The 24,917-nt window shown below is 55.1% G+C and overlaps 9 protein-coding genes across 9 annotated transcripts; 3 read left to right on the top strand and 6 right to left on the bottom strand.

Moving 5' to 3' along the window:
* Nucleotides 1–73: 73 nt before the first annotated feature.
* BJX68DRAFT_254962 (chaperonin 10-like protein) lies at nt 74–1,203 on the top strand (the record flags this gene model as incomplete). Its single annotated transcript, XM_071042967.1, has 2 exons — nt 74–569; nt 635–1,203. 2 exons carry the CDS (start codon nt 74–76, stop codon nt 1,201–1,203), a joined length of 1,065 nt encoding a protein of 354 aa, XP_070899853.1.
* A 284-nt stretch (nt 1,204–1,487) lies between these two features.
* On the bottom strand, nt 1,488–2,957 carry BJX68DRAFT_254963 (aldehyde dehydrogenase family protein; the record flags this gene model as incomplete). Its single annotated transcript, XM_071042968.1, has 1 exon — nt 1,488–2,957. One exon carries the CDS (start codon nt 2,955–2,957, stop codon nt 1,488–1,490), a length of 1,470 nt encoding a protein of 489 aa, XP_070899854.1.
* A 436-nt stretch (nt 2,958–3,393) lies between these two features.
* BJX68DRAFT_254964 (transcription factor domain-containing protein) lies at nt 3,394–6,214 on the top strand (the record flags this gene model as incomplete). The annotated part of the gene is made up of 2 exons (XM_071042969.1): nt 3,394–3,566; nt 3,619–6,214. 2 exons carry the CDS (start codon nt 3,394–3,396, stop codon nt 6,212–6,214), a joined length of 2,769 nt encoding a protein of 922 aa, XP_070899855.1.
* A 104-nt stretch (nt 6,215–6,318) lies between these two features.
* BJX68DRAFT_266323 (SDR family NAD(P)-dependent oxidoreductase) lies at nt 6,319–7,231 on the bottom strand (the record flags this gene model as incomplete). The annotated part of the gene is made up of 3 exons (XM_071045474.1): nt 6,319–6,337; nt 6,400–7,132; nt 7,183–7,231. The coding sequence occupies 3 exons, from the start codon at nt 7,229–7,231 to the stop codon at nt 6,319–6,321; spliced, it is 801 nt and encodes a 266-aa protein (XP_070899856.1).
* A 181-nt stretch (nt 7,232–7,412) lies between these two features.
* Nucleotides 7,413–9,376, bottom strand: BJX68DRAFT_275373 (flavin-containing monooxygenase; the record flags this gene model as incomplete). Its single annotated transcript, XM_071047843.1, has 3 exons — nt 7,413–7,866; nt 7,929–9,267; nt 9,331–9,376. 3 exons carry the CDS (start codon nt 9,374–9,376, stop codon nt 7,413–7,415), a joined length of 1,839 nt encoding a protein of 612 aa, XP_070899857.1.
* A 316-nt stretch (nt 9,377–9,692) lies between these two features.
* On the bottom strand, nt 9,693–11,449 carry BJX68DRAFT_254967 (acyl--CoA ligase; the record flags this gene model as incomplete). The annotated part of the gene is made up of 2 exons (XM_071042970.1): nt 9,693–10,609; nt 10,681–11,449. The coding sequence occupies 2 exons, from the start codon at nt 11,447–11,449 to the stop codon at nt 9,693–9,695; spliced, it is 1,686 nt and encodes a 561-aa protein (XP_070899858.1).
* Nucleotides 11,126–14,858, bottom strand: BJX68DRAFT_236257 (putative GTPase activating protein (Evi5)). The gene is made up of 3 exons (XM_071039981.1): nt 14,053–14,858; nt 13,393–14,003; nt 11,126–13,339 (listed from the first exon to the last, which is right to left on the bottom strand). The coding sequence occupies exons 1-3, from the start codon at nt 14,398–14,400 to the stop codon at nt 11,674–11,676; spliced, it is 2,625 nt and encodes an 874-aa protein (XP_070899859.1). The 5' UTR covers nt 14,401–14,858; the 3' UTR covers nt 11,126–11,673.
* Nucleotides 14,859–16,117: 1,259 nt separating this feature from the next.
* BJX68DRAFT_236260 (DNA topoisomerase 2) lies at nt 16,118–21,768 on the top strand. Its single transcript, XM_071039982.1, has 4 exons — nt 16,118–16,412; nt 16,476–16,799; nt 16,853–19,822; nt 19,875–21,768. Exons 1-4 carry the CDS (start codon nt 16,326–16,328, stop codon nt 21,609–21,611), a joined length of 5,118 nt encoding a protein of 1,705 aa, XP_070899860.1. The 5' UTR covers nt 16,118–16,325; the 3' UTR covers nt 21,612–21,768.
* A 626-nt stretch (nt 21,769–22,394) lies between these two features.
* BJX68DRAFT_275378 (putative APSES transcription factor Xbp1) lies at nt 22,395–24,228 on the bottom strand (the record flags this gene model as incomplete). The annotated part of the gene is made up of 4 exons (XM_071047844.1): nt 22,395–23,524; nt 23,576–23,660; nt 23,712–23,827; nt 23,880–24,228. The coding sequence occupies 4 exons, from the start codon at nt 24,226–24,228 to the stop codon at nt 22,395–22,397; spliced, it is 1,680 nt and encodes a 559-aa protein (XP_070899861.1).
* Between the last annotated feature and the right edge of the window lie 689 nt (nt 24,229–24,917).

The raw sequence follows: 24,917 nt of genomic DNA on the forward strand, positions 1-24,917 counted from the left end.
CTACAAGTGTACCAACCACCAAGTTCCTCACTCAGTATACACCAAGTCCACCTGTGACAACACAACCACGAAAATGACCCAATCCGCCATCCCCAAAACAATAAAAGCTGCCCAATGGGACCCGACGCAGCAAAAAGTCGTGGTGAACAACATCCCTACCCCGTCCCCCGCCCCACACCAACTCCTCATCAAGCTCGCCTCCGCCTCCCTCTGCCACTCGGACTTGATGGCCATCGCCCAAACGGACCTGACCAAGCCCTTCACCCTCGGGCACGAGGGCGCAGGCTACGTCGCTGCGCTTGGAGCAGACGTTGCGGATAGGGGATTCCATGTGGGCGATCCCGTGGGTTTTCTCTATATCAACGGGTGTTGCTTTGAGTGTGAGGGGTGCGGTGTACATAATATGCATTGTACACAGGGGAACCCCGCTGTCGCGGGGTTTGGGAGGGGCGGAGGGGACTTTGGGTTCTTTCAAGAGTATGCGGCGGTCGATTGGCAGAATGTTATTGCCCTGCCAAGGGAGTTGGATCCGAAGAGGAGTTCGGCGGTGTTTTGTGCGGGGATTACAGGTACACTACTTTTCTTATTAAAGGACCCAGCATGATATGGCCGTGATGCACTGATACGGGGACAGCCTTCCACGCCGTGGACTCGTGCACCCTCCGCCCAAACCAATGGTTCGCAGCAATCGGCGCCGGTGGCCTTGGCCAGCTCGCCGTGCAATACGCAAAAGCAATGGGCTACAAGGTGCTCGCCCTCGACATCAACGACAAAGCCCTCGAAGCATGCAAATCTCAAGGCGCAGACGTCACATTCAACACAGCAACGCACTCGTCCACCTACGCCTCGGACATCAAAACCTTAACCAGTGGCGGCGTGCACGCAGCCGCAGTCTTTAGCGGTGCCCCGGCAGCATACAAATCTGCCCCTGGGATTATTAGGCCAGGGGGTGTACTTATGGTGGTGGGAATTAGTCCGAAGCCGTTGGAATTGTCGAGCTTTGATTTGGCGATTGGGTCGTATGTTGTTAGGGCGGATAGTACGGGGACGCCGGCGAGGATGGGCAAGGCTGTGCGGTTTACAGCGGAGCATGGGATTGTGCCGCGCATTGAGGTGAGGAAGGGGCTGGAGGATGTCGGGGAGATGGTTAGGGAGATGAAAATGGGACAGTCGAATAAGAGGATGGCGGTTGTTTTTGATTGAGTTGGAGTAAGCCTTTAGTCAATAAATACGACGCGCTAAGGCACCTTGCTCATGTATGGAAGGCATGACTGTAGATAGACGTAGAAGAAAAGAGCGACGACCGCAACTGAGGAAAGAGCAGCTGTCCGACGCAACCAAAACGGAAGGTGCGACTGCTCTTAGGGCTCCGTATTGGGAAGGAGCGATGGACCTCAGTACACCTTCGCGCCTGCCTTGCGAAGAAATGAGATTAAAACGAGCAGCAAGATACAAGTTGTACTAAGACACTATCTATCCCAAGGGGATCAATAACTCAAGTTAATCATGACCGTCTTGGTCTCGGTGAAATGCTCCAACGCAGCCCTCCCACACTCCCGGCCCAGGCCACTCTGCTTCGAGCCCCCAAACGGGACATTCAAGAAGTTCAGACTGATGCAGTTGATCCCGACCATGCCCGACTCGAACTCGCTCGCAACCCGCATCGCCCGGTTGATGTCTTGCGTAAACACACCAGCCATGAGCCCATACTCGGTTGCATTGGCTTTCGCGAGGACTTCCTCTTCCGCCTTGAAGGAGTTGAGGATCGAGACTGGCCCGAAGATCTCTTCGCGGTAGAGTTCCGCATCTGGCTCGACGTCCGTAAACACCGTCGGCTGGATGAAAAAGCCCTTCTCGCCGACTCGCTGCCCGCCAGTGAGCAGCGCATGAGCCTGCGTCCCGCGCTCAACGAACCCCTGCACGCGCTTAAACTGCGCCTCATCAACAAGCGGGCCCATCAGCGTCCCCTTCTCTTCAGGGTCATTAATGGCCTTCGCGCGCTGCTCTAGCGCAGCCTTGTACCGTCTCGAAAACTCACTCATGATCCCCGCCTGGACATACACCCGCGACGCAGCAAAGCACACCTGCCCGCTATTCGCCGTGATCGCGTTCACGCACCACGTCACCGCGTTGTCGAGGTTACAATCGTCGAAGACAACCGCCGGAGACTTCCCGCCTAACTCGAGGGTAACGCGCTTGAGGTTCGATTCCGCGGCCATCTTTTGTATGCGTTTCCCTGTCGCGATCGAGCCGGTGAAGCTTACTTTGCGGATGCGCATGTGACTTGCTAGTAACGCGCCTGTTGAGCCGTCACCGGAGAGGACTTGGAAGACGCCTGGAGGGAAGCCTGCCTCGCGGATTAGACGACCGAGGGCGAGCGCGGCAAAGGGTGTTTTCTCCGAGGGCTTGAGGATGAAGCAGTTCCCTGTCGCGAGCGCAGGGGCAGCCTTCAGTCCTACGGTGCCCAGCGGCCCATTCCAGGGGACGATACCAGCCGTGACACCCAGCGGCTCATGACGCGTAATGCGCATAAACCCATCCTGCTGCGGATAGGCCTCCCCCGCAAACTTATCGATCCATCCCGCATTATACTCGAAGCTCTGCGCGCAGAGGCTAATCTCAAACTTCCCGAAAGCCTCGTAGGGAGCCCCCAGGGTAATTCTTGTCAGCTCGCCGAGAACGGCAGAGTGCTGTTCGACCAGCGCGGCGAATTTGAGCATGATGCTCCGGCGGGTTGCTGCGGGGGTGGATTTCCATGCTGGGAAAGCGGCTTCTGCTGCGGCGACGGCGGCCTCGACGTCGGATTCGCCGGCGAGGGGCACGCGATCGGAGACTAGGGTGTTTGTTGTGGGGTTGGAGACGCTTAGGGTTGTGGGGTTCTGGGGGGTGGTGTATTCGTTGTTGATGAAGAGTTGGGTTGGGAGGTTGTTGAGGGAGAAGGGGAAGGTGGAAGACATGGTGGCTGTCCTGTCAAAATTGTATTCGGCGTAGAGCGATGCGACTATTGTGGGTGGCGATGATGGTGATGTTTTCTGGGTGAGTTATACCCTCCATCTGGGAATCGTAGAGGAAAACGTTGTCCAGGGGGCAAACGTAGGGTTTCTTTTTCCAGCTCGCAGGGGATTACGCATCTCCATCTTGGCAGATCCGTTTCTGAACAAATTAAACACGAGCGTGCCCCTCTTACTTTGCCTCTGTCATTGAGCATGAATCAGTCAGTTCACGTGGTGAAGGGGGGCCATGACTCGCAAGCTTCGGAAAAAGTGCGGGGAAGCACCGATCGTCTGGGGCGCCCAGAGTCTAGGGGGCGATTAGGTCCTCGCCTTCTCCCCACTCATCTCAGTCTGTTTCTGTTCTTTTGAAGAATGCCTTTCTATTTCCTAACGAGCAATCATGTCCAGTTCCGGCAACGAAGCGTCCAAACCGCGCCATCGGGCGTCTGTCGCATGCACTGCCTGTCGAGAACGGCGGACGAGATGCGTCGTACCTGCTGGTCAGAGCTCGTGCACGCAGTGCGATGAGGCTGGGCAGGAGTGTGTCATCAAGAATGATGATCAGAGGAGAAAGTGCGAATACGCTGGCAATATATGTGTTGAAGACTAACATGATACTCTTCAGACCCGTCTCGAAGGCATACGTCAGCCAGCTGGAAGAGCACATCCAGCAGCTGGAGAACGCGCTGCGAGAAAAGGAGGAGCAGTCGGCTCGACTCGATCAGTTCGAGCCTACGATACCCGACGAGCATCCTCATCCCCATCCTCTTGAGCCGGACCAGCCGGACCCTATCGACCTCCCCCTCGAAAGCCTCGCAGATCCGGGTCCTCCGAAGCCCATATATCTAAAGCCTCAACCAGTTCCTGAACGGACTCAACAAGTCCCAGCAGACCCATTACGTTTCCAGCAGTACCCCGTCTTCGCAGACAGCCCCCCTCGCCCCGAACCCAGCAACAACAGTAACAACAGTAACAACAGCAAAACCTCCATGGCCCACCGACTCCTCTCCACGCGCGGCCACGTCAGCTTCGACCAACTCGCCGGGCAACAGCGCTACTTTGGCCCGACGACAAACTGCCACATCTACCTCGACATCGCTGCCTCCTCGGACGAAAGCCGCCGACAAGCGCGCGAGCAGGCACGGCGGACACAGCGCGTCCTCTCCGCCCTCCCACAAGACTCACAAGACTACCTCCTGCACCTGTTCTGGACACACTACAATTCCGCGATCCGGGTCGTCGACCAAGAGGCCTTTGAGATCGGTCGCGACACCGGTGGAGGCGGATCCTTTTACTCGGGCTTCCTGCACATCTGCATCCTGGCTGCGGGATACCGCTTCGCTGATAAACAGCGACCGGATATGCTGCGTATTGCGCTACCGGGACGGGAATCGCTCCTGCACCGCGAGGCAAAGTACATGCTCGACTACGAGATGGAGCGGCCAGGCGGTCTCCCCTCGATCGCTGCGCTGCTCCTCCTCGGCGACCTCGAGGTCGGTTGCGGGCGCGACAACGCCGGGTGGTTATATTCGGGCATGGCGTACCGTCTCTGCTTCGACGTCGGCCTGCACCTCGACCGCCGATCGGACTCCTCGGGCCTCTCGGAGCGAGATATCGAGATCGGCCGGATGACACTCTGGGCGTGCGTGATTTTCGACAGATACTGGGCTCTCTTCCTCGGGCGCCCGACGGCGCTGAAGCCGGATGATCTCGAGATCTACGAGCTCTCGCAGCGGTTCGATCGTCTGGGGACGTCGCCGCCGGGGTCCACGCAGGATCTCGAGATGCAGATCTACCAGGCACTCTTTGAGCTGATGGAGATGGCCGGAAAGATTACGGCGATTACACACCCGAGCGTATCTTCTACGTCTGCGAGGACGGACCATGATCGCGTCGTGTATCTCCGCATGGCGGCGCTGGATAGCGAGCTGGAGAAGTGGTACACGCGGTTGCCGGAGGCGTTAAAGTACACAGCTGAGAATGCAGCTACTGCGCCCCCGTCGTTTTTCCTCCTGCATCAGCAGTACTACTCTACCATGATCATGCTCCATCGCCCGTTTGCAGGGTACGACGATATCCTTGACGACCACGGCGAGAGGAAAGTAATGGACACTCCCAACATTGGCAGCAGCGGTGGCGCAGCACCCCAAGCCGTGAGACACCTCTTCGCCCTGTCCCAAAGCACATGCACAACCTGCGCAGGCCGAATCGCCCAAATCTTCTGGCAGCAGCGGCAACGCTTCGATACGCGCCGGATCTTCGTGACGGGGTTGCAGCACGCGGGGAACGCAGCAACAGCCCTCGTCGCCGCAATCGCCTCCTCGACCGACGGCGTCTCGAATGATCGCAGCATGCGCTATCTGGAATGCCTCGTCGCCGTGCTAGAGGATATGTCCGAGGCGTATCACCCAGCTGAACAGATGGCTACGATCTTCAAGGCTGTGCAGCATGAGCTGAGGGGGTTGCAAGCACAGGCCACGGGACATCCGCCGAATCCCGTGCAGATTGTTCCGGCTCGCCGGAGTAGCTCTGCGGAGTCGGATCATGCGCTGGGGCCGTCGAAGAGGGGGCCGTCAATCAATAGGCCGCAGGCTAGTACTACTGGGGCTCGTGCTGGTGCACAGCAACTGGAACCGCAGTCCATGTCCTGGCCCGGCGATGACTCGCTGCTGCAGCTATCGGCGATTATGCCTTCACCCGCCATGACGTACCAGTCTACGTCTGACAAGCATGCTACAGCGCGGCGGCCGCAAGATGCACCGTCTTCTCATATGGCCGGGGCAGACAGCGGCGTTGCGAATCTCGATGACTCGTGGTCCATCTTCAGTGCGCCGGACCGCTTCGCCATTGGGAATGTCATGAGTACGCATGACCAGAATCAAGCCCAGAGTCAGGGCCCGCCGTCGCCGTGGCCTGCAGCTGAGACACCATCATTCCTTCGCTTTGCGGATAGTGTGGTAGAATCCCACGCACAGGGGCAGGCACAGGGTAGTGGTATGGATCATAGCTTTATGGATCTGGTAGAGGATGCTCAGGGGCCTAGATCTGGAAACGCGATAGATGGAGTCGACTTGTCGATACCGCAGAAGCCTGCTCATACACATACAGCTGACACGGGATATTTTTCATCCAGGGCCAGAACAAGAGGGCATCCGCCGCTGAAGCGGAAGTCGCCTCCGACAGGGAGGGAGGGGAATATCTGGACCGAGATTCTTACATGACTTTATCATCTTTTATTTGCTTTATTTCCAGCCGGAGTTTGGTGGTGCTCCTTAGCTATCTCTGTCCCAACAATTAGCCAGCACATATCCGTCCTATCTGTCTGTCATTGAATCGTAAACCCCCTACCACCAGCACGTCAGCAACAACACGAATCAACCCAGACTAAGACACGAGGGACACTCACCCATCAGCAACAACCGCCGCCCCATAAACGTAGCTACACAGCGTCGACGCAAGCACCACAATCTGATCCCCAATCTCCTCGGGGCTGGCCATCCTCCCGACGGGAATCTTCGCTATCTCCCTTTGCACAACACCACTCTCCATCCTCCCCTCCAACAACGGCGTCGCCACATACCCAGGACAAACCGCATTAATCCGGATACCCTTTTCCGCATATGCAATCGCATCGGCGCGCGTAAGCCCCACGACGCCATGCTTGCTCGCCGTGTATGCGACCGCGGGGGTATTCAGGGATGTAGCGAGGAGGCCGTACATGGACGCGACGTTGACAATCACGCCGCGGTTATGGCGCTCGCTATCGTCGGGGCGTTTCTCCTGGGAGAGCATAGCGCCAATCTGTGCGCGGCTACACATCCAAACCCCCGTGAGGTTTACGTCGAGGGTTTTCCTCCACTCGGATGCATCGTGTTCGGCAGAGAGAGTCGGGGACCCACTTATTCCTGCATTGTTGATGGCGTAGTCGATGCGGGTGAATGCGGCTTTTGTCTGGGCGATTGCGGCGGCGATGGATTCTTCGGAGGAGACGTCGAGGTGGATGGGCAGGACTTGGAGGTTTGGGAAGCGGGACTCCAGGGAGCGCGCGGCTTCTTGGGCGAGGGGGAGGTTTATGTCTGCTATTGCGAGTTGGTGGATGCCGTGGGTTGCGAAGGAGGTTGCGGTTGCTTTGCCGATCCCTGGATTGGATTAGAGAGGGCAACAGGTGGAGAGAGGGTCAATAGGGTACCGGAGGCTGCGCCGGTTATGAAGGCTGAGCCGCGGAGTAGCGAGGTCATTTGGGATGCTGTATACCCTACTGGCAGTAGTGAGGAGTCACTGTTTATTTGAGGCTACATAGCTAGATCTTATACCGCCATCTTCGGCTGGGATCTGAGCGCCGGATATCCTTTTCCAGCCTTGAATTGCATCGTCTATTCTCCTCCATGAAAAATTCGGCATAACAGACTATAGGGTAAATCAAGCAACCTCCCACTCATGATCACTACTCCGCACGTACGTCGCCAACCCCAGGGGATCGCCCTCCACCCCCGCCTTCACCGTCCCATCCCCCAAAAACGCAAACCGATTCTGATGCCGATACTCAATCTCATAATCCTCATACCTGGGCTCCTTGATCGTCTTGAGAAAATGCACCGTGGGCCCGGGCCAGAGATAGATCCGATTCTTTCTCTTCCCATCCTTGAACCAGCTGCGGCATTCTTCCTGCCACACGGTCGTCTTGTGGAACTCGTCAAAGTGTTCGTAGATGTCGTCGACGGCGGCTTGGCTAACGGCCATGGACCGGATGGCTTCGGTCTGCATCTTGCGCATGCATTTTACGCTGTATTCGACGGTTGTTTCGATGGAGGGGAGGAGGGTTCCGCTCGACCAGGTTGCGCCGGGGCCGACGATTGTGTAGTAGTTGGGGAATCTACTTTGTTAGTTTTGTAGCTGTGACGTAAATGCGAGTGTGGTAGGCGAGTGGGAACTCACCTCGGGGCAGACACGCCCAAGTACAAGTTGACGCCATCGCCCCAGTCCTCCTGGACAGTCTTGCCCTCGCCATTGATCACGGCAAACGCAGGCTTAAACGCAACATTAAACCCCGTCGCGCAAACCAAGATATCCATCTTATGCTCCTCCCCACCCTTCATAACAATTCCATCCTTCGTAACCCTCTCAATGTCCCCAAAGATAGGCCTGACATTCGGCTGCACCAGTGCCTCAAGATACCCGTCCCCAGGCGAAATCCGTCGACACCCTGGCGCAAACTTGGGAATTATAAACTTCTTGAGCTCCTCCTGTCCGGGCCCCATCCGCCTCATCATCTCCTCGGTGATATTCTTCCTGAATGCATCGGACAGCGCCGACCCCTGCTGGTACATCCCGAAGAGCCCGTTAATCTCCGCCTCGATCCCCTTGCGGAAGGACAGGTGGTACTCTGGGTCCGAGCGAAACCGCCGCTTGTCTTCCTCTGTGAACTCGTACTGTCGACGACCTGGGTCCGCGTCCACGCCCTTGCGAAGGTCCTGCGTGAGTGCAGTGGCTCCAAAGGGCGGGGAGATCCAGGTCGGGCTGCGCATGTAGACCTGCACCTGCCTGCATGTCTTCTGCAGCTCGGGGACGATCTGCACGCTCGTTGAACCAGTCCCAATCACACCAACAACCTTACCGTCAAAGTCAACCTCGTGGTCCCACGCCGCAGAATGCATCTTCGGGCCCGCAAAGTCGTCGATCCCAGGGATATCGGGCCACTTCCACGAATTGAGTATCCCCGTCCCATTCACAACGACATGCGCCCAGTCATTCCAGACCTCCCCCGTCCGCGTATCCTGCACTTTCAGCCCCCAAATCCCCTCCCTGGCATCCCACCGACACTCGATGACCTTCGAATTCAACTTCATATACCTCTCCAGCTCGAACCGGCGGGCAAACCCCTCGAAATACCGCTGAATCTCGTCCCCATACGCGAAGTAGTGACTCCACTCGGCGTTCGGGTCGAAGGAGAACGTGTACAGGTGCGAGGGGATATCGCATGCGACGCCCGGGTATGTATTCTCGTACCAGGTTCCGCCGAAGTGGGGGTTTTTCTCAAAGAGGGTGAGGGTCCATGTCTCGGGCGTGAGCATCTTGGTCATTTTGTAGGCGAGGCAGAGGCCCGAGGCGCCGGCGCCGATGCAGGCGACGCGGAGATGAGAGGGCTTTGAGTGGTATTGCGGGAGGATTTTGTAGGCGGGTTTTGCGGTTGGGGTTGGGTTTCCGGTTGATGGAACCGGGGATGTTGGGGGGGAGGGGGGATCGGTGTTGGTATGGGTGTGAGGGGCGCTGGTATCTATCTTGCTGGTGCCATTGGCGGTGCTGCTGGTGGTGGCATTGGGTTCGTTGAAAGGAGGACCGGCGGTGCCGCTGGTGGCGGCGAGAGGTTCTGTGGACTGAGTCATGCTTCTAACTGTCTTCTTTTGAGAGATGGGAAGGATGACGATAGAGACAGATGACTTGTGAGAGTGGCATCCTCATGTATGTACCCTATATCTAGTGTAGCCGCCAGATCACTCCCCGGAGAATGTTTTCCACTGGTCCATGCGATGGTGCATGGATCGACCGCCGTCTGGGAAACAATATCCAAGGCCAAGACCCTGTACCAGAACGAGTCGCAGTAGAACAGCGTGCGCTAGACCATCACCACGTGCAAGAGGGTAACCTAGAGTAGCTTGTCATGGATTCTGGTTCCTCTATTCAGTCTTTCACAGTGCTGTATCACAACTTGGCCCGCAAACCCGCTGCGTCCCTCTTTGCCCACTCCTTGAGCACCTTGCGATGCAGCTTCCCACTCGCCAGCCGGGGCACCTCCTCTACAAACACCACCCCCCCAGTCAACAGCTTATGCTTCGCGACCCTCTCCTTCATATAATCCTGCACATCCGCTTCATCCAACCTCCCCCTAACCCCCTCCCTCGCCTGCACATACGCCCTCGGCCTCTCCTGCCCATCGGCCCCCAAAACGCCCACAACACCGACATCCGCAACACCCTCATGCCCCAAGAGCACAGCCTCCAGCTCCGCCGGCGAAACCTGCAAAGCATTTACCTTGATTAGCTCCTTCTTCCGATCCACGACCCAGAACCGGTCGCCCTCGACGCGCATGACGTCGCCTGTTTTCAGCCAGCCGTTGGCGTCGAAACTGTCTTTTGTGGCCGTCTCATTCTTCCAGTATCCCAGACAGATGTTCGGTCCCCGGATATATAATTCCCCCGCCTCCCCCGGATTAACGGGTCTCCCCTCCTCATCGAGGAGTCGAGCCTCACAGTTCGGATCGAGCATCCCCACACTCCCCGATTCATCATAGTGGCCCCCAGGCACATGGATGGCGCCACAAGTTACCTCCGTCATCCCCCACCCCTGCACGACATTCGTCCCCTTGAACCGCGCCTGGATTCGATTCTGAAGGTCCCGTGAGAGCGGGGCCGCGCCGCAGAGGATATTCCCGACGCTGCGCAGGTCGTAGCGCGATGTTTCGGGCCGCTTGTCGAGCATGATGAGGATGGGGGGTGCGACTTGGAGGTGCGTTATCCGGTATGATTGGATTGTGGATAGGAAGTCGGAGAAGACGAATTTCCGCATGATGTAGACGGGGATGGAGAGTTTGGGGGACATGATGCAGGCGTAGAGTTGGCCTACGACATCTCAGTACTTCCTTCCCACAATAGATATGACACAGTACGGTGTATAAAAGAAAAGGACGTACCATAAGCATGATAAAGCGGCAAAAACCCAACCCACCTCTCCTGCGGCCTGGACGCCGGAACCGCCGCATGAGGCGTCCCCTGGTCGCGCATGAAAATCGTCTGCTCGGCGTTGGCGACCAGGTTGTAATGCGAGCAGCACACGCCCTTGGGCATCCCCGTCGTCCCCGACGAATAATTCACCGTCGCGATGGTCGAGACCGCCGTGTCGCCAGTAGCCATATCATCCCATTTCCACGCGGCGCCCTCGGCCTCGGACCCGATCATGCGCTTCCAGTCGAGGATGGAGGGGTAGGCCGCGCAGTGCTGGTCTGTTGCGTCATCTGAGAAGAGGAAGATGCGGTCGCGGGCGAGACCGACGCTCTCGCCGGCTTTCACAGCCGTGGCGACCAGACTCGGGTGAACGAGGACAACGCTCGCCCTTGTATCGCGGAGCTGATGCTCGACCTCAAACTGCGTATACGCCGGATTCGTACCGCAGAAAATCCGGCCCGAGCCCACGATCGCCTGGTACGCGACGGGGACGAAGATGTGGTTGGGGGTGAATATGAGGACGACGGATGCTTTGGGGATATTGAGGGCATCGAGGCCTGCGGCTAGACGGCGGACCCAGGAGAGGGCTTGTCGCGGGGAGAGGCATTTGGTGGGGTCGCTGGCGTCGATCCAGAGTGGGGTTGAGGAGGCCGTTGTGTTTGGGGGATAGAGGTAGGTGAGGAGGTTGGTTTTGGGGATTGAGAGGGGTGGGAAGGGGGATGTGTAGACTGGTGTCATGTTGGTGGTTTGCAGCTTTTGGTTAGATGGGTGGTGAGGTGAGGTGGTTGTTTTTGTACATGTTCTTGGAGTTGCGGATAAGGTTACCCCAGCTTCACCTAAGCCGGCCGAGGTCGTCGGGGACCGATGTTAGCCGTCGTAGCTGGGTTGAGTGCAATTGGCTCTGATTGAACGGTGGCTGTTCATATGTACAGTATAGCTACAGCTTCATATCTAACATTGTATCAACAATCCTTTCGTCCCCATCCACTAAAGAACCCTCCTGACGCCGCCGGAGGTTCAGTCGGAGACTTCGACACACCAGGCGTCAAGGGTATTCCAAGCAACGAGTTGCGATTGTCTGACGTCGAACTCCGCGAAAGCCCACCGCGCTGTGATCCCCCAACCAATTTTCGTAACGAGTCGAGCTTTGCCTTGACCTCTTCCAGCTCCTGCTTCGCCACAGCCTCTGCGGTCTTCGCATTCACCAGTTCCAGGAGCAGCGCCTCCTCTGCCGGCGGTTGGTTATCTTGCGTTGCGAGCACAGACTGCAGACCGAGGCTGCTCGATCGCTTGTTAAATGTGGGCTTTTGGCTCTTTTGGGATGCCGAGCGGCCGAGCTTGAGTTCGCGGAGGCCGCCGGGGCTCAAGTTTTCGGCGGTGTCACTGGTCGGTGAGCTCTCTGGGGTTGTGTCAGGGGTAGGTGTTTTGATGGCGCGGAGGTCGCGCACGGTTCGCTCCAGGCGCTGTCGCTCGCGGTAGCCGTCTTGGATCCGGCCACGTGCTTCGCGGAGTTGTTCGCGAAGCGAAGAGTTTTCCTGCTCGTGCTCGTCGATTCGGCGCGTGAGGTCGAGCGACCGGCCGGCTTCGACAGAGTACATGTTCTTCCATCGGTCGACGTCCTCGCGAAGTTGGTGTTTCGTTTGTTCTAAAGAGACGTGTTTGCTGGAATCTGCGGCTGCGAAGCGCTCTTCGGCTTTGCTGAGCAGTTCGGCGGGTGCGGAGTCGCCGCTGGATTCTCTGATGTAATCGATCATTGATCTCGCGAGGGCTTGGTCTTCCTCGCGCTCTTCTCGCTCTTGTTGCAGCTCTCGGGTGAGATCTGCGTGTTGGCGCTGCAGGTCGCTGAGTGCCATGAGCAAATCTTCAATCTGGCTGTGCAAGTCGCGATCTTTGTTCTGGGATATGGTGGATTTCGTGCGCGACTTTTGACCTTCCACGGACAGTTCGGTGGGTGCGGTACTAGCGTCGGAGGCAGATTCAACAGAATTGAGTGTCGACGCCATGCTTTGTTTCGATGTTGAGCGACGAAGGTTGTTCGTGGAGCTGGCTTGATTGGGGTTGAGGTTGCTCGACCTCACGGAGTTGTGCGATCCTGCCCAGAACCGGCCCAGGAATCGAGATGCCGCAGCTTGCATTTGAGGAAAGGAAATGCCAGTCGGGACTCCTTGCGACTGGTTGTAGCTAGCCTCCAGGGCTTGCAGACAGTCCTTGGTCACAAGCGAGGTCAATGAGACAAAGTCGTTGACAAAGTCATCTGCATCAAAGGCGTATGTATCCCAGAGACTCCGGGACAGCAATAACTGCATGACGTCTTCGAACTCTGAGCAGCCCAGAATGCGCTTTTCGTTGCGCTGCATCAACGACAGGGCAACACGCATCAGAGTTTCACAAGCGCCTTCCAGGAAAATCACATCGAAGATGCGGAGAAGCATCGGGAGAGGGCACGAAACGGCGAAGAACGACAAGAACCACTGAGAGACGTAGACAGGTTCAACGCCGAGTGTCTCGAGGTGCTCGAATAGGGCGGGTCGGAGACGGGAGAGGAGATTCTGGAATTGATAGACGCGGAGATGCAGACCTGACAGATCCGGAAGATAGCAGGTCCTTAGATCATAGTGATCCATAAGTCTGGAAGAATTAGTTCTCGCGTCACCATAGATCACACATCTCAAGACCCTTACCGTACGAGCACACAGAATGCTTCCGCGTCAGACATGTGCATCAACAAAGGACCAACCACGAAGCCTAAGCCTTGGCAGTACCCAATCTTTGTGTCGTAAAGACTAAAGCATTTCAGCACCCGGGCAAGCATCTGTTGTCCTTCACCATTGGGATCGCGGAACATCTCCACGTTGGGAAAGCTACGACCGATGTCCTTCCCGATCAATCCCTCATATGGGCTCGTCTCGCCGCAGAGTCCCTGGTACTCGGTCAAGAGCGACGGGTCCCGGGCTCCGGACAAGCTCGGCCAGACCACACCTCGCAAGGGTGGCGGGATTCCCCCTCTGATCTTATTCGACGTCAGGGTCGGAAGTCGCTGTACTGTTTGGGGATAGTCTGCTACGAGTGCAGCCCAGAATTCGAGTTCTGTCATCGGCGGGGGGTGAAGCTGAGAGTATCGGAGCGAAGATCGCGGATCCTCATTGATCAATCGCTTGATCTGGTGGAGAGATTGAGACCGCGAGACACGCTGCTGCTTCTGCTTCTCCGCCACCTTCGCGAGACCGGATTTTGGGTTTGTAGCCAGGGCGTTATTCTCTTGCTCCAGGCGAGCTAACAAAAGGGCAGTTGTCTAGAACGTCAGTGGAATCCTGTTGCTTCCCATCTGGGTGATTTCCTACCTCATCTGATCCCTCCATGCGAGGTTCTTGTTCCTCTGTCTTTTCCAGCTCTTCCCAATCCACACCATCGCCTTCTGTTCTGTCGACATCTTCGCTGATTCGGGAACGGGCAAGTTCGGATTGCAGATCGGGTTTTGCGGAGGTGGGTGTGGCCTTTGGGTCAGTCTCATCGTCTGCGTAAGCGGTGGAATCGACCGGGGTCTGGGGAATTTCGAGTGTTCGCCATTCGGGCTGTGTGTCTTCTGAATTCGAGGAGAGTGGTACAGTCACCATCGAATCGGTGTGGTTCATGGCGTGGCTTCTTGCACGCGAACTGGCTCGCGACGAACTCCGATCGGAATGCTCCATTGTGGCCGGCGGAAGCTATAGATAGAGATTGCAGAAGCTGGAGATTTATTGAACGGTGGCTTAATAGCGCATTCCCTGAGGAATGCTCCGCGAAAGGGCGTGCGTGGGTCGATTGAATCGAGGAGGAACGCGGGTTCAGGAGGGGTTAAAGCAGGGCGACGCGATAGGGGGACGGGAGAACTGCCGACGGAGGGACGATGGCAGACAGCGGCATTGCTCGACGGCGCAGGCGAGAGAGATGAGCCGAAGAGGACGGAGAACAGGGAAGATGGAAGGAGAAACGGCGGAGGGTTTGAATTTCAGGTGTTGGACGAGTTAGCGGTGTTAGTGGTTGTTTTAGTCTGCATCCAAGTGCCTCTCCAAGTGGGCTCCGTCGGTTCAGGGGCCTTCTCCTGACCTGCCCTCCACCTGGTCTCGCCCTGTCGATCGTCCTCAATAATCATCAAATTCACAGGCGCTACAGTGCTAGTGTGTTCCTGTACAATCTTTCAAGATGTGATGGACGATGATTTGAGTTAATCAGAGCTTCTCTGATTTCAGTGCTCATACATTCAGCGACCGCTCAAGCTCAAGCTCAAGCTCCCGACTCCGTGAGGCCTTTTGCTCTCCGCACTGGATCCATGGAATTGCCACTCCAGGAACCGGAGTAATGCGCGCACTTGACTTGCACAGCAGATGGCCTCGGAAGACTCAGATAAGGAGACCAGGAACAGGCTTCACTTGCTCTATCATGATTCGACGCATGTCATCTATGCGTCTGCCACTCATCTCCCTGAAGTCGCAGGGGTATTAAAACGTTGCATGACCGTTTTGGCCTTGAGTGAGGATCCCGGACTCTAAATGTCGATTGGACATGTAATCTTCCTATCACTTTTTACTGGCTCAAGTGAGCGATCATGGAAATATTTTAGACCCACTATACGGCGCCGTACACCCGTCCTGAAACAACAAAGATGCCCCTGTCCTGCCTGTCCTTGGCCGAGAATAAGTGCCTGAGGCAGAAGCAAGGAAAGAGAGGTTCGTTAGTCGAAGACAAGGACAGCTGGAGAACTACGAGAAGTACCACTAGATTTCTCAGCTTTCTAAACGTTTATGAGCTAAAGTAGGATAAAAAGCCGTTCTTATGCTTTTGAGAAGTCGTCGCGGTGCTGAGAAAGAAGTTTGGGAGTAAACTCGAAGTTTGTGGTCAAATATATATTTCCTGTCCAAGTTGCATCGGGTCTGCATTATGGTTCTAGTTTCAACAACCGAACTGTTCAGCCCACTCCTATACGACGATGATCACGTCAAATCCACACTGATGACTGCTGACTGAACTCCCGTCGAGTTCCCTGCGATTAGAATCCATGTGTAGCTATTTCTGGAGTCCGGAGAGACCTTCCGAGGGTCTTTGTTGTTGCCCGAGGGATTCTTCGTCGTTCTCGAAGCCCGTCAACCACGGCAGAGTAACTTGGTCTTTGTGAGATTTTCGATCCGAATGCTTCTTTGGTTCTCGCCTTGCTTCCAGTCAGATTGAAAAGCCCAAGATGCTAAGAATAGGTCATCGTTGATGAAGCCCCGCCTTGTAGTGTTTTGGTCGGCCTTTCCTGTTCGGGATGGTCTGTTTTGAGATTTCCAGATCGGGCTGGCGGAACGGAGTAACACCGCCTCCGGAGGCGGCCAGAGACTGCATTTCAAGAGGGTGCTGGTCGCAAGCCCAAGTCGAGCGCGTCAACAACAAAGAACCAACAACACAATCATCGAGGGGCTCGTGGAGGAAACCGCTGTTCTGTCGCTCCTTATATCCCCCGTTTCTTCAAAGGACTCCACGCTCGGGCGGGCGACTTCTTTGTCTCGCTCTTCTTTTCTCGTCATTCGTTACCGCCGACTCTCGATTTCCTTCTTCATTCGAGTGCTTCCCTGTGTTTCCAGTTATTTCAGCCAAGATGTCTAGCGATGAATCTGATTCCTTCGTGGAATCCGTCTACGCAGACAGTGCCAGCTCCTCCGACTTTGAACCTGAAGAAGCTCCCGTATGCTCGCTCTCTGGTCCGCCCTTCCTGGATTTTGCTGACCATAATTTCTTTTCCTTCTAGAAACCCAAGAAAGCTATGAAGAAAGCGTCTCCGAAAAAGGCTTCTCCGAAGCGAGCGAAGCAAGCGAAGGCTACGACAAAGACAGCCGCGAAGGAGAAGAAGCGGGCGAAGCCTGACAGCGAAGACGAAATGTCCGACAACGATAATCCGCTTGACCACGACTCCGTGCTCTCGCAAACCCCACCGAAAAAGACCCAAAAGACTGCCACCGCGAAAAAGGCAGGGGCCAAACCACTCGCCGATATTGAGAATGAATCGTTCACAATGGAGGGCAGTGTGGAACCATCCAAGGAAGAAGGAAAAGCGTCCGACAAGTACAAAATGGTAAGAGAAAACTCGAAATGTTCAACGCCTAGGCTAATCAATCCCGTCGGTAGCTCTCACATCTCGAGCATATTGTCAAACGTCCGGACACATATATCGGTTCTGTTGAGCGAACAACACAGGAGATGTGGGTTTACAGCTCGGAGCACGATGGAATGGAGTTTCGTGAAGTCTCCTACGTCCCTGGTCTCTACAAGATCTTTGACGAAATTGTGGTCAACGCCGCCGACAACAAGCAGAACGACGACAGCATGGACGAGATTCGCGTGACATACAGCCGGGAGACTGGAGAAATCAGTGTCTGGAACAATGGTAAAGGTATCCCGGTTGAGATGCACGAAGAGCAGGAGATGTATATTCCCCAAATGATTTTCGGCAACCTCTTGACATCCTCCAACTACGATGACGACAAGGCAAAGATCACTGGTGGTCGCAACGGTTTTGGTGCCAAGCTTTGTAACGTCTTTTCGACCGAGTTCACAGTCGAAACCCAGGACTCTCGGGTCAAGAAGCGATACAAGCAAACCTGGACGAAGAACATGACCGTATTCACCAAGCCAACTATCACTGCCGCCAAAGGCTCGGACTATACCAAAGTCACATTCAAACCTGATTATCCAAAGTTCGGCATGGACGGTATGGACGACGATTTCGAAGCTCTTCTTAAGCGTCGAGTTTATGATTTGGCTGGTACAACACAAGTGGCTGTGAAGCTCAATGGAACCAAAGTTCCTGTCAGGAATTTCAAGAAGTACATGGAGATGTACACCAAAGCTATTCGTCGGGAGCGCGGCGACGATGACTCCAAGAGCGATACGATCATCACCTGCAATCCTCATCCATTTTGGGAAATTGGGTTTGCCGTGTCCGATGGCTCCTTCAAGCAGGTGTCGTTCGTCAACTCCATCGCGACAACTTCTGGAGGTACTCACGTCAACTACATCGCGGACCAGATCTGCGGGAAGCTGGCCGAGTCACTCAAGAAGAAGAAGGGAACAGGTGCGACTTTGAAGACTGCGCAAATTCGCAACTACGTTTTTCTGTTCGTGAACGCGAAGATTGTCAACCCGGCTTTCAATTCCCAGACAAAGGAGCAGCTGACCACGAAATCAACCCAGTTTGGAAGCAAGCCCGTCCTTGACGAGGCATTCCTGAAGAAAGTTGCCGGCACCGGTGTCTTGGATTCTCTGCGTAAATTCGCTGATCACAAGGCCGATTTGATGCTGAAGAAGTCCGACGGTGGCCGCCGATCGCGCATGAACAACCCGAAGTTGACCGATGCGAACAAGGCTGGAAGCAAGGACGGCTATCGCTGCACCCTTATCTTGACAGAAGGTGACTCGGCCAAGGGTCTTGCCATGGCTGGTCGCGCGGTTGTTGGCCCTGACCTGTTCGGCGTTTACCCGCTCCGCGGAAAGATGCTCAACGTGCGCGATGCGTCTTTCGACCAGATCTCGAAGAATCAAGAAATTCAAAACATCAAGAACTTCATGGGTTTACAGCACAAGAAAGAATATACTGACACGCGCGGCCTTCGATATGGCCACTTGATGATCATGACCGATCAGGATCACGATGGTAGTCATATCAAAGGGTTGCTTGTCAACTTTCTCCACGCTCAGTTTCCTAGTCTTTTGAAGATCCCAGAGTTCTTGATTGAATTTATCACGCCAATCATCAAAGTCTGGAAGGGCGATCCAAAGAATCCGACCAGACAACACTCATTCTTCACGATCCAAGAGTATGAGAACTGGAAGGAGGAGCATGCTCATGAGCGTGGATGGGAACACAAGTACTACAAGGGTCTGGGTACCAGCAGTACCGAAGACGCCCAGGTTTATTTCCGTGATCTGGACCGCCATCTGAAGGAGTTCCATACCATTCAGGACAAAGAAGCCGAACTTATTGAGCTTGCTTTCTCGAAGAAGAAGGCTGACGACCGTAAGGAGTGGCTCAGGCAATTCGTTCCCGGCACTTACCTCGATCACACGGCCGACAAGATCACGCTAGCTGACTTCATCAACAAAGAGTTGATTCAGTTCAGTATGGCCGATAACATTCGATCAATCCCTTCGGTTCTCGATGGTCTGAAACCCGGTCAGCGGAAAGTGCTGTACACTTGTTTCAAGAGGAACATCAAGAAAGACGTCAAGGTTGTTGAACTGGCTGGTGCTGTCTCGAGTTTGACTGCTTACCACCACGGTGAACAGTCTTTGCAGCAGACCATTGTCGGCCTTGCGCAGGACTTTGTCGGCTCAAACAACATAAACTGTCTCGAGCCTAGCGGTAACTTCGGTAGTCGTTTGCAGGGAGGTTCCGACAGTGCCAGTGCGCGTTACATTTTCACCCGCCTCTCTCCATTTGCCCGACGTGTCTTTAACGCCCAGGATGATCCTTTGCTCACACACAGCGTCGATGACGGCAAGGTTATCGAGCCTGAAGTCTATATTCCTGTTGTCCCAATGGTTCTCATCAACGGTGCGGACGGTATTGGTACTGGATGGAGTACGAGTATTCCCAACTACAATCCGGAGGAGATCGTGGACAACCTGCGGCGCATGATGGACGGCGAAGAACCCAAGCCTATGCAGCCATGGTTCCGAGGGTTCAAGGGCCCGGTTACTCCCATGGGCAACGACAGGTACAAGTTTGGCGGTATCGTAAGGGAGCTATCGGAGAAGGAGGTGGAGATCACGGAACTGCCGATCCGAACCTGGACCCAGGATTTCAAAGACAAGCTCGAGGACATCATCAAGGGTGAAAAGACCCCTTCCTTCATCAAAGACTACAAGGATTACAATACACACACCGACGTCAACTTCATTCTTCAGTTGGATGAGAAGAACATCAAGGCTCCCATGACACAGGAGGTTTTGGAAGAGAAACTGAAGCTTTCCAAGACAATCGCGACAACCAATCTCGTCGCCTTCGATGCCGAGGGGCGTATCCACAAGTATGAAAATGTTGAGGAGATCCTCAAAGAATTCTTCACTGTGCGCCTGAAGTTCTACGAGCGCCGCAAAGTAAGTAATACCTCCTTTTTGTGTGATTTCCTGGAAACTAACGTCCGCATAGCAATACCAACTTGGCCAGCTGCAGAAGGAACTCGAGAAGTTGACCAACCAAGCACGATTCGTTCAGATGATCATTGACGGAGAGTTGGTCGTCTCGAAGAAGAAGAAGAGTGTTCTCGTCAAGGAGTTGAAAGAGAAGGGCTTCAAGCCTTTCCCCAAGGTGTCCGACGCGGCCAAGGCGGGCGAGACAGAGAGAGTTCTTGAAGCATCCGACGACGAGTCGGCCGAAAACGAAGACGATGCCGATGATCTTAGCCACGCCTATGATTACCTGTTGGGTATGGCTATCTGGTCCTTGACTCAAGAGCGTGTCGAAAAGCTCCGCCGCCAGATTGGCGACAAGGAAGTCGAGATCGACGTGCTCATCAAGCTGTCCAAGGAAGACATGTGGAAGCGTGACCTTGACGACTTCATGAACGAATGGAAGTTCGCTCTCGAGGACCAAAGCACCCGTCGCAAGAAGTATGAAAAGATGGGCCGACGCACATCTATGAAGCTCGCGACTGGTGGTGGCCGTGGTGGCGGCAAGAAGCGCAAGGCAGCAGCTGACGATGATTCCGCTGACGAAGATTTTGCCGCTCCGAAGTCCAGAAAGAAGGCTGTCAAGAAGGCTGCGGAACCGAAAGGCGGGATCATGAGTTTCCTAAGCAAGCCGGTCAAGAAGGCCTCGCCTGCACCCAAGGAGGATGATGGCTCAGACGATGACTTTGACATGGACGAAATCCTTCCGAAGAAGAAAAGGGCTGCCGCAACAGCCTCCCCCAAGCCCAAGGACGACGACGGAGATGTCAACATGGATGACGACTCGGACATCGAAGTTGTCCCAAAGAAGAGTCGGGCGGCTCCTAAGGCGGCTCCTAAGGCGGCGGCGAAAGGTCGACCTGCCGCCAAACCAAAGCCTAAGGATGAGGATGACGATGAGCTCGACGATGATGATTTCATGGAGATCACCAAGGCGGAGGCGGCCAAGACGGCTCCCAAAGCGGCTCGCGGCGGCCGTAAGGCTGCGCCGAAGTATACGATGAGCGATTCCGACAGCGACGGCGAGGACTTGCTCGGTGATGTCAGCAAAATGGTCAAGGGGATTGGTGGTGCAGGTGGCTCCGCCTCGGACTCTCGCCAACTCTTCTCTGAACTGTCCCGCCCAGGTACCAGCACTGGTTTGCCGACCAGCGCAAAGGCCTCCAAGTTCTCTAACGACTTTGATGCCGACGAGACCGACTACAGCAAGCTCATTCCTCAAAACTCCCCTCGCCGCTCCCTCCAAGTTAAGCCCAAGCAGCCGTCCGACAGCGCGGATGTAGACGACGATGACGAGCCTGTCAAACCCGCCAAGGCCAGAGCTCCCGCAAAGGCCAAGTCTTCCAGTGCTGCGGTCAAGCCAGTAGCCGCCAAAGGTCGTGGTCGCCCGAAGAAGGACGCTTCAGTCGCCTCTGCCCCTGCTTCACTCAAACAAACGACCCTCTCGCCAGCGGCGAAAGCATACGCTTCAAAGCAAGCCAAGGCTACAACCAAGAAGAAGACCCTCGCCGACGAAATGTCGGACGATGATATCGATGCGATGGCCAACGACATCCTAGACTCTCCAGCTGGTGTCGCCCCCGCCCGCAAGGCCTCCGCAAGCACTGCGAGCCGACCGTCACGACGCACCAACACCAAGAAGACCTACGTGATCGAGGATGACAGTGACAACGGTGGCGGAGATGATCTGGATGATTCTTTTGACATGAGCGATTAAGTGCGTGGTCACTGGTTACGGATTATATGGGTTAGACAGTGGTTTCGCAGCACGTTGATCGTGTGAAGTATTTTCATTCTATCAATTCTCTGTTCTATGGGATTCTTCAACGGTTGTTTTTTCATTTTATCAATCTGTATCAATTTTCCATTTAGTAAATACATTGAATCTAGTTATTCTAGAAGAGTACGGGATACTTGATGCTGAGTCCTAAGTAGCTTACGTCCCGTCGGCTCGATCGCACTGCAGGAATCGTTGTATCGCTGCGCTGTGGTGCGGTTACACTGCCTCCACCTCCAGAAAGTCACTCACTCGTCAAGCCAAAATGATACCGCTGACTAGATTCCAGCGAATATCGACGTCCATTTGATGTAATGCAGCTAACAAGAGAAAAAAGTCACAACCTTGTTCAGTAGTACGGTGATGCAAGCAAGGATCCCAGATCCCAAAGGGTCAACACAAAAAAAGAAAAACAGCAAAAGTGCAGACCGGCCGCCCACCGAAACCACCGTCCATGCCATGCACACGAGACAAATCCAATCAAGTCAAGTCAAGCAAGTCAAGAACTCCGTCCAGTCTATCTAAGCCAGCGACCAGTGCCAATACCATATCCTACGAACCAGCGTCTTCTCTTCCGTGCAACAGAGGTGAGGGATGAGTGGATGATTGAGTGAGTGAGTGAGTGAGTGAGAACTCTCAAGACGCGGATCATTCTTAATCAGCATGAGGGCAACGCCATTCGATATATGATAGCGTTATTACGCGATCGATATGAAAAGCGATCTAAGCAGAAGCCCGTCGCCTCTTCCGCCCACTCCAGAGTGACGATGACGAGTCTGGTCTTGGTGGGCGAGTGGGCGCCACTGTGTTGTGATTCTCAGTAGTCGGCGGTGTCACGACGATATAATCATCATCAATGATATCGGCGTCGGCATCAACGTCGCTCCCGATCGCGTCTTGCATGTGTAGGCTGAGGAGGGCGTGTGCGGCGCTGACCTCGCACTGAAGCCTGGAGGGGCGTGCGAGGGATCTTGTGTTGGATTGATGGTGACGATGTCTAAGCTCAAGTCCATGCTGCTGCTGATGATGTCTGTGCTCATGCCCATGCACAGCCGGCTGGTCTCTCCCGCGCTTCCGGCTGGGTGTCCCCTTGGCCGCGTGGAAGTCGGGATCTGCGTCACCGTCTGCATCCGTGTCCCGGTGCGAGTCGTCATCGTCGGCATCAGAGGAAGGGGAAGGTCGGTCGTTCGACGAGGAGCTGCTGTTACTACCGGAATCGAGCGTCGACGTGGTGTATTCTTCGTCCGAAACGCTTTCGGCGTCGGCGTCGATTTCGCTCCCGTCTATACCGTGGATACTTTCTCCTCGTATATTGTTCGAGGGGGCCGAGCTAGGGATTCTAGATGCGGAGATCGCTGCGAGGACTTGGTGTGGGGATGGGAGGTGACTGGGGTAGATATCCGTGCTGCGCGGGGTATTCACGGGCGTGAACGTGCCTCGAATCGGGCTTATGGGCGACAGACAGTATGGTTCTGTGCTGCTGCTGTATTCAGGGGATGAGCCGTAGCTGAGAGAGCGCTCCGAGGTATCACTGCGGTGATAGTGATGGTGGGATTTCGGGAGGATGTGGCGGCCCATGGGGAGTCGGTCTCCCGCGGAGCTCGGGCGGTATTCGGGCTGGAGGTGTGTCAAGGGTGGTGAGCGGAGCTCGAGGGAACGATAGTAGTGTGCTCGTTTTGTTGCGTCGCGGACGATGGCTGGGTCGATGATCATTCGGCCGAAGCGGGATCGGTCGTTGGGATGCACGCAGAGTTTTGGGAAGTCGGCGCCGAAGAGAGGCGTGAGCGCGTAACGGATTTTCCAGCAGAAGGTCGTCGAGACGGCTTTGGCGGCTTCAAAGGGCATCCAGTAGCCTTGAAGGAGCGGTTAGGTGGGACGCGTTGGGATGGATTGCATGCTCTTACCTTGTGCAGCCAGTGCTCCGCCCGTGATGCTGTGGCAGATATCGCGTAGCCCGGGGTTCTGGTTCAACATCTTTGCTGGTGTAGTCTGGCTTGTTTAGCGAGGTTTCTCTTGAAGATCGGGTATCTCTGATTGTACCTTGGAGTAGTCATTGCACTTGAATAGATGCGTGGTCCGAACGAGCCCGATGTTGTAGTCCCACATCACTGTCCACACCTTGTCTTCTCCCGGAAGCTGAAAGGTATACTGGAACACTGAGAAGATCAGCATCTCATAGCCTTAGATCAAGGTCGATTGATCGCTCACCCTCAAAACTTTCCCGCCCCGTTAACTCCTGGAATGTCTTCTTGTCACTGTTGTAGGGAATGTGTCTTGGGTATGAGGCGATGTCTCCGAAAGGGTGAATGCGAAACTCCCGATGTTTTTGGGTAAGGAACTCGTCTCGCTCTTCGTGCGGCGGATAGCGAACTTCCCCTTTGGGTCTGCCGCGGGTGAAGATCGGTGCATCCTTGGCCATCTTCTGCTTCTTCTGTCGTGGAGTTCGCAACATCGCGGTGCTTGATGAGATTGTGGGGGAAGGAGTAGGAAGAGGGAAACGATCCGAACTGGACGATGAGTTGGGAATAGGATTGAGGAGAGACTGTATGGAGGCCATCTTATAAGCGGGAAACTCTCCACCTGCGTGGAAGGCTGTGGGATTGATGATCTTCTTGTTTCTGTCGGTGAGTTCAGCCCTCTGTGTCGGAATAGACCACTAGAATAGCGAGGGCAGCCGGGATTTAAGACAGGGTGCTGATTTATCTGTCTCGCCAGTCCAGAACTCTGTTCGGATTGACCGCTGTTGTCTGATCCTAAGACACAGGATAAAGGAGTTCTAGAAGGTCTGGTAAAGTCTCAAAGAGGGTGGGTTACAATGAGGGTGGATGACGAAGAAGAGGGCTATGGCGAACCGACAGCAGCACTGCACACACGGGTGTCTGATATTAGGCGCGACCATAAAACGAGCGAGAGGAGAGATGAAAAGGAACGAGACATCAAAAGGATTCCCCTTTGTGGAGAGGTTTGCTGATTGCAAGTCGTGATTCCACGAGTGGATACGCGACGGCATCTGATCAAAAAGGGTGTTCAGAAGGCTTCCACTCCCCTCCTCTCTGTTTGTCCGATTCTGGTGTTGAAGTGCAGCGCGCGTAGACTTCTGGTCTTCGAGGTGAAGGGGGCAGCGGTGAACCCAGGTCGTAACCCAAATCGCAGAACCAGACATCTAGGTTGGGTGTATGTCTTGGATGGGGGAAGCTTTATTCGGTAGAGGAAAAAAAGGAACTTCACCGGTTCTCAGACCCGGAG

The sequence above is a fragment of the Aspergillus pseudodeflectus genome (genome assembly GCF_044049435.1).
Source record: "Aspergillus pseudodeflectus strain CBS 756.74 chromosome Unknown BJX68scaffold_18, whole genome shotgun sequence".
Classification (NCBI taxonomy): Eukaryota; Fungi; Ascomycota; class Eurotiomycetes; order Eurotiales; family Aspergillaceae; genus Aspergillus; species Aspergillus pseudodeflectus.

Bases quoted from the DNA above. Each gene is read 5' to 3' on its own strand.
- BJX68DRAFT_236257 (XM_071039981.1), bottom strand. From the start codon at position 14,400: ATGGAGCATTCCGATCGGAGTTCGTCGCGAGCCAGTTCGCGTGCAAGA. The intron at 14,004-14,052 runs GTAGGAAATCAC...CTGACGTTCTAG, and splicing joins GCATGGAGGGATCAGATGAG to ACAACTGCCCTTTTGTTAGC. The intron at 13,340-13,392 runs GTAAGGGTCTTG...TAATTCTTCCAG, and splicing joins GCATTCTGTGTGCTCGTACG to ACTTATGGATCACTATGATC.
- BJX68DRAFT_236260 (XM_071039982.1), top strand. From the start codon at position 16,326: ATGTCTAGCGATGAATCTGATTCCTTCGTGGAATCCGTCTACGCAGAC. The intron at 16,800-16,852 runs GTAAGAGAAAAC...TCCCGTCGGTAG, and splicing joins CGTCCGACAAGTACAAAATG to CTCTCACATCTCGAGCATAT. The intron at 19,823-19,874 runs GTAAGTAATACC...ACGTCCGCATAG, and splicing joins AGTTCTACGAGCGCCGCAAA to CAATACCAACTTGGCCAGCT.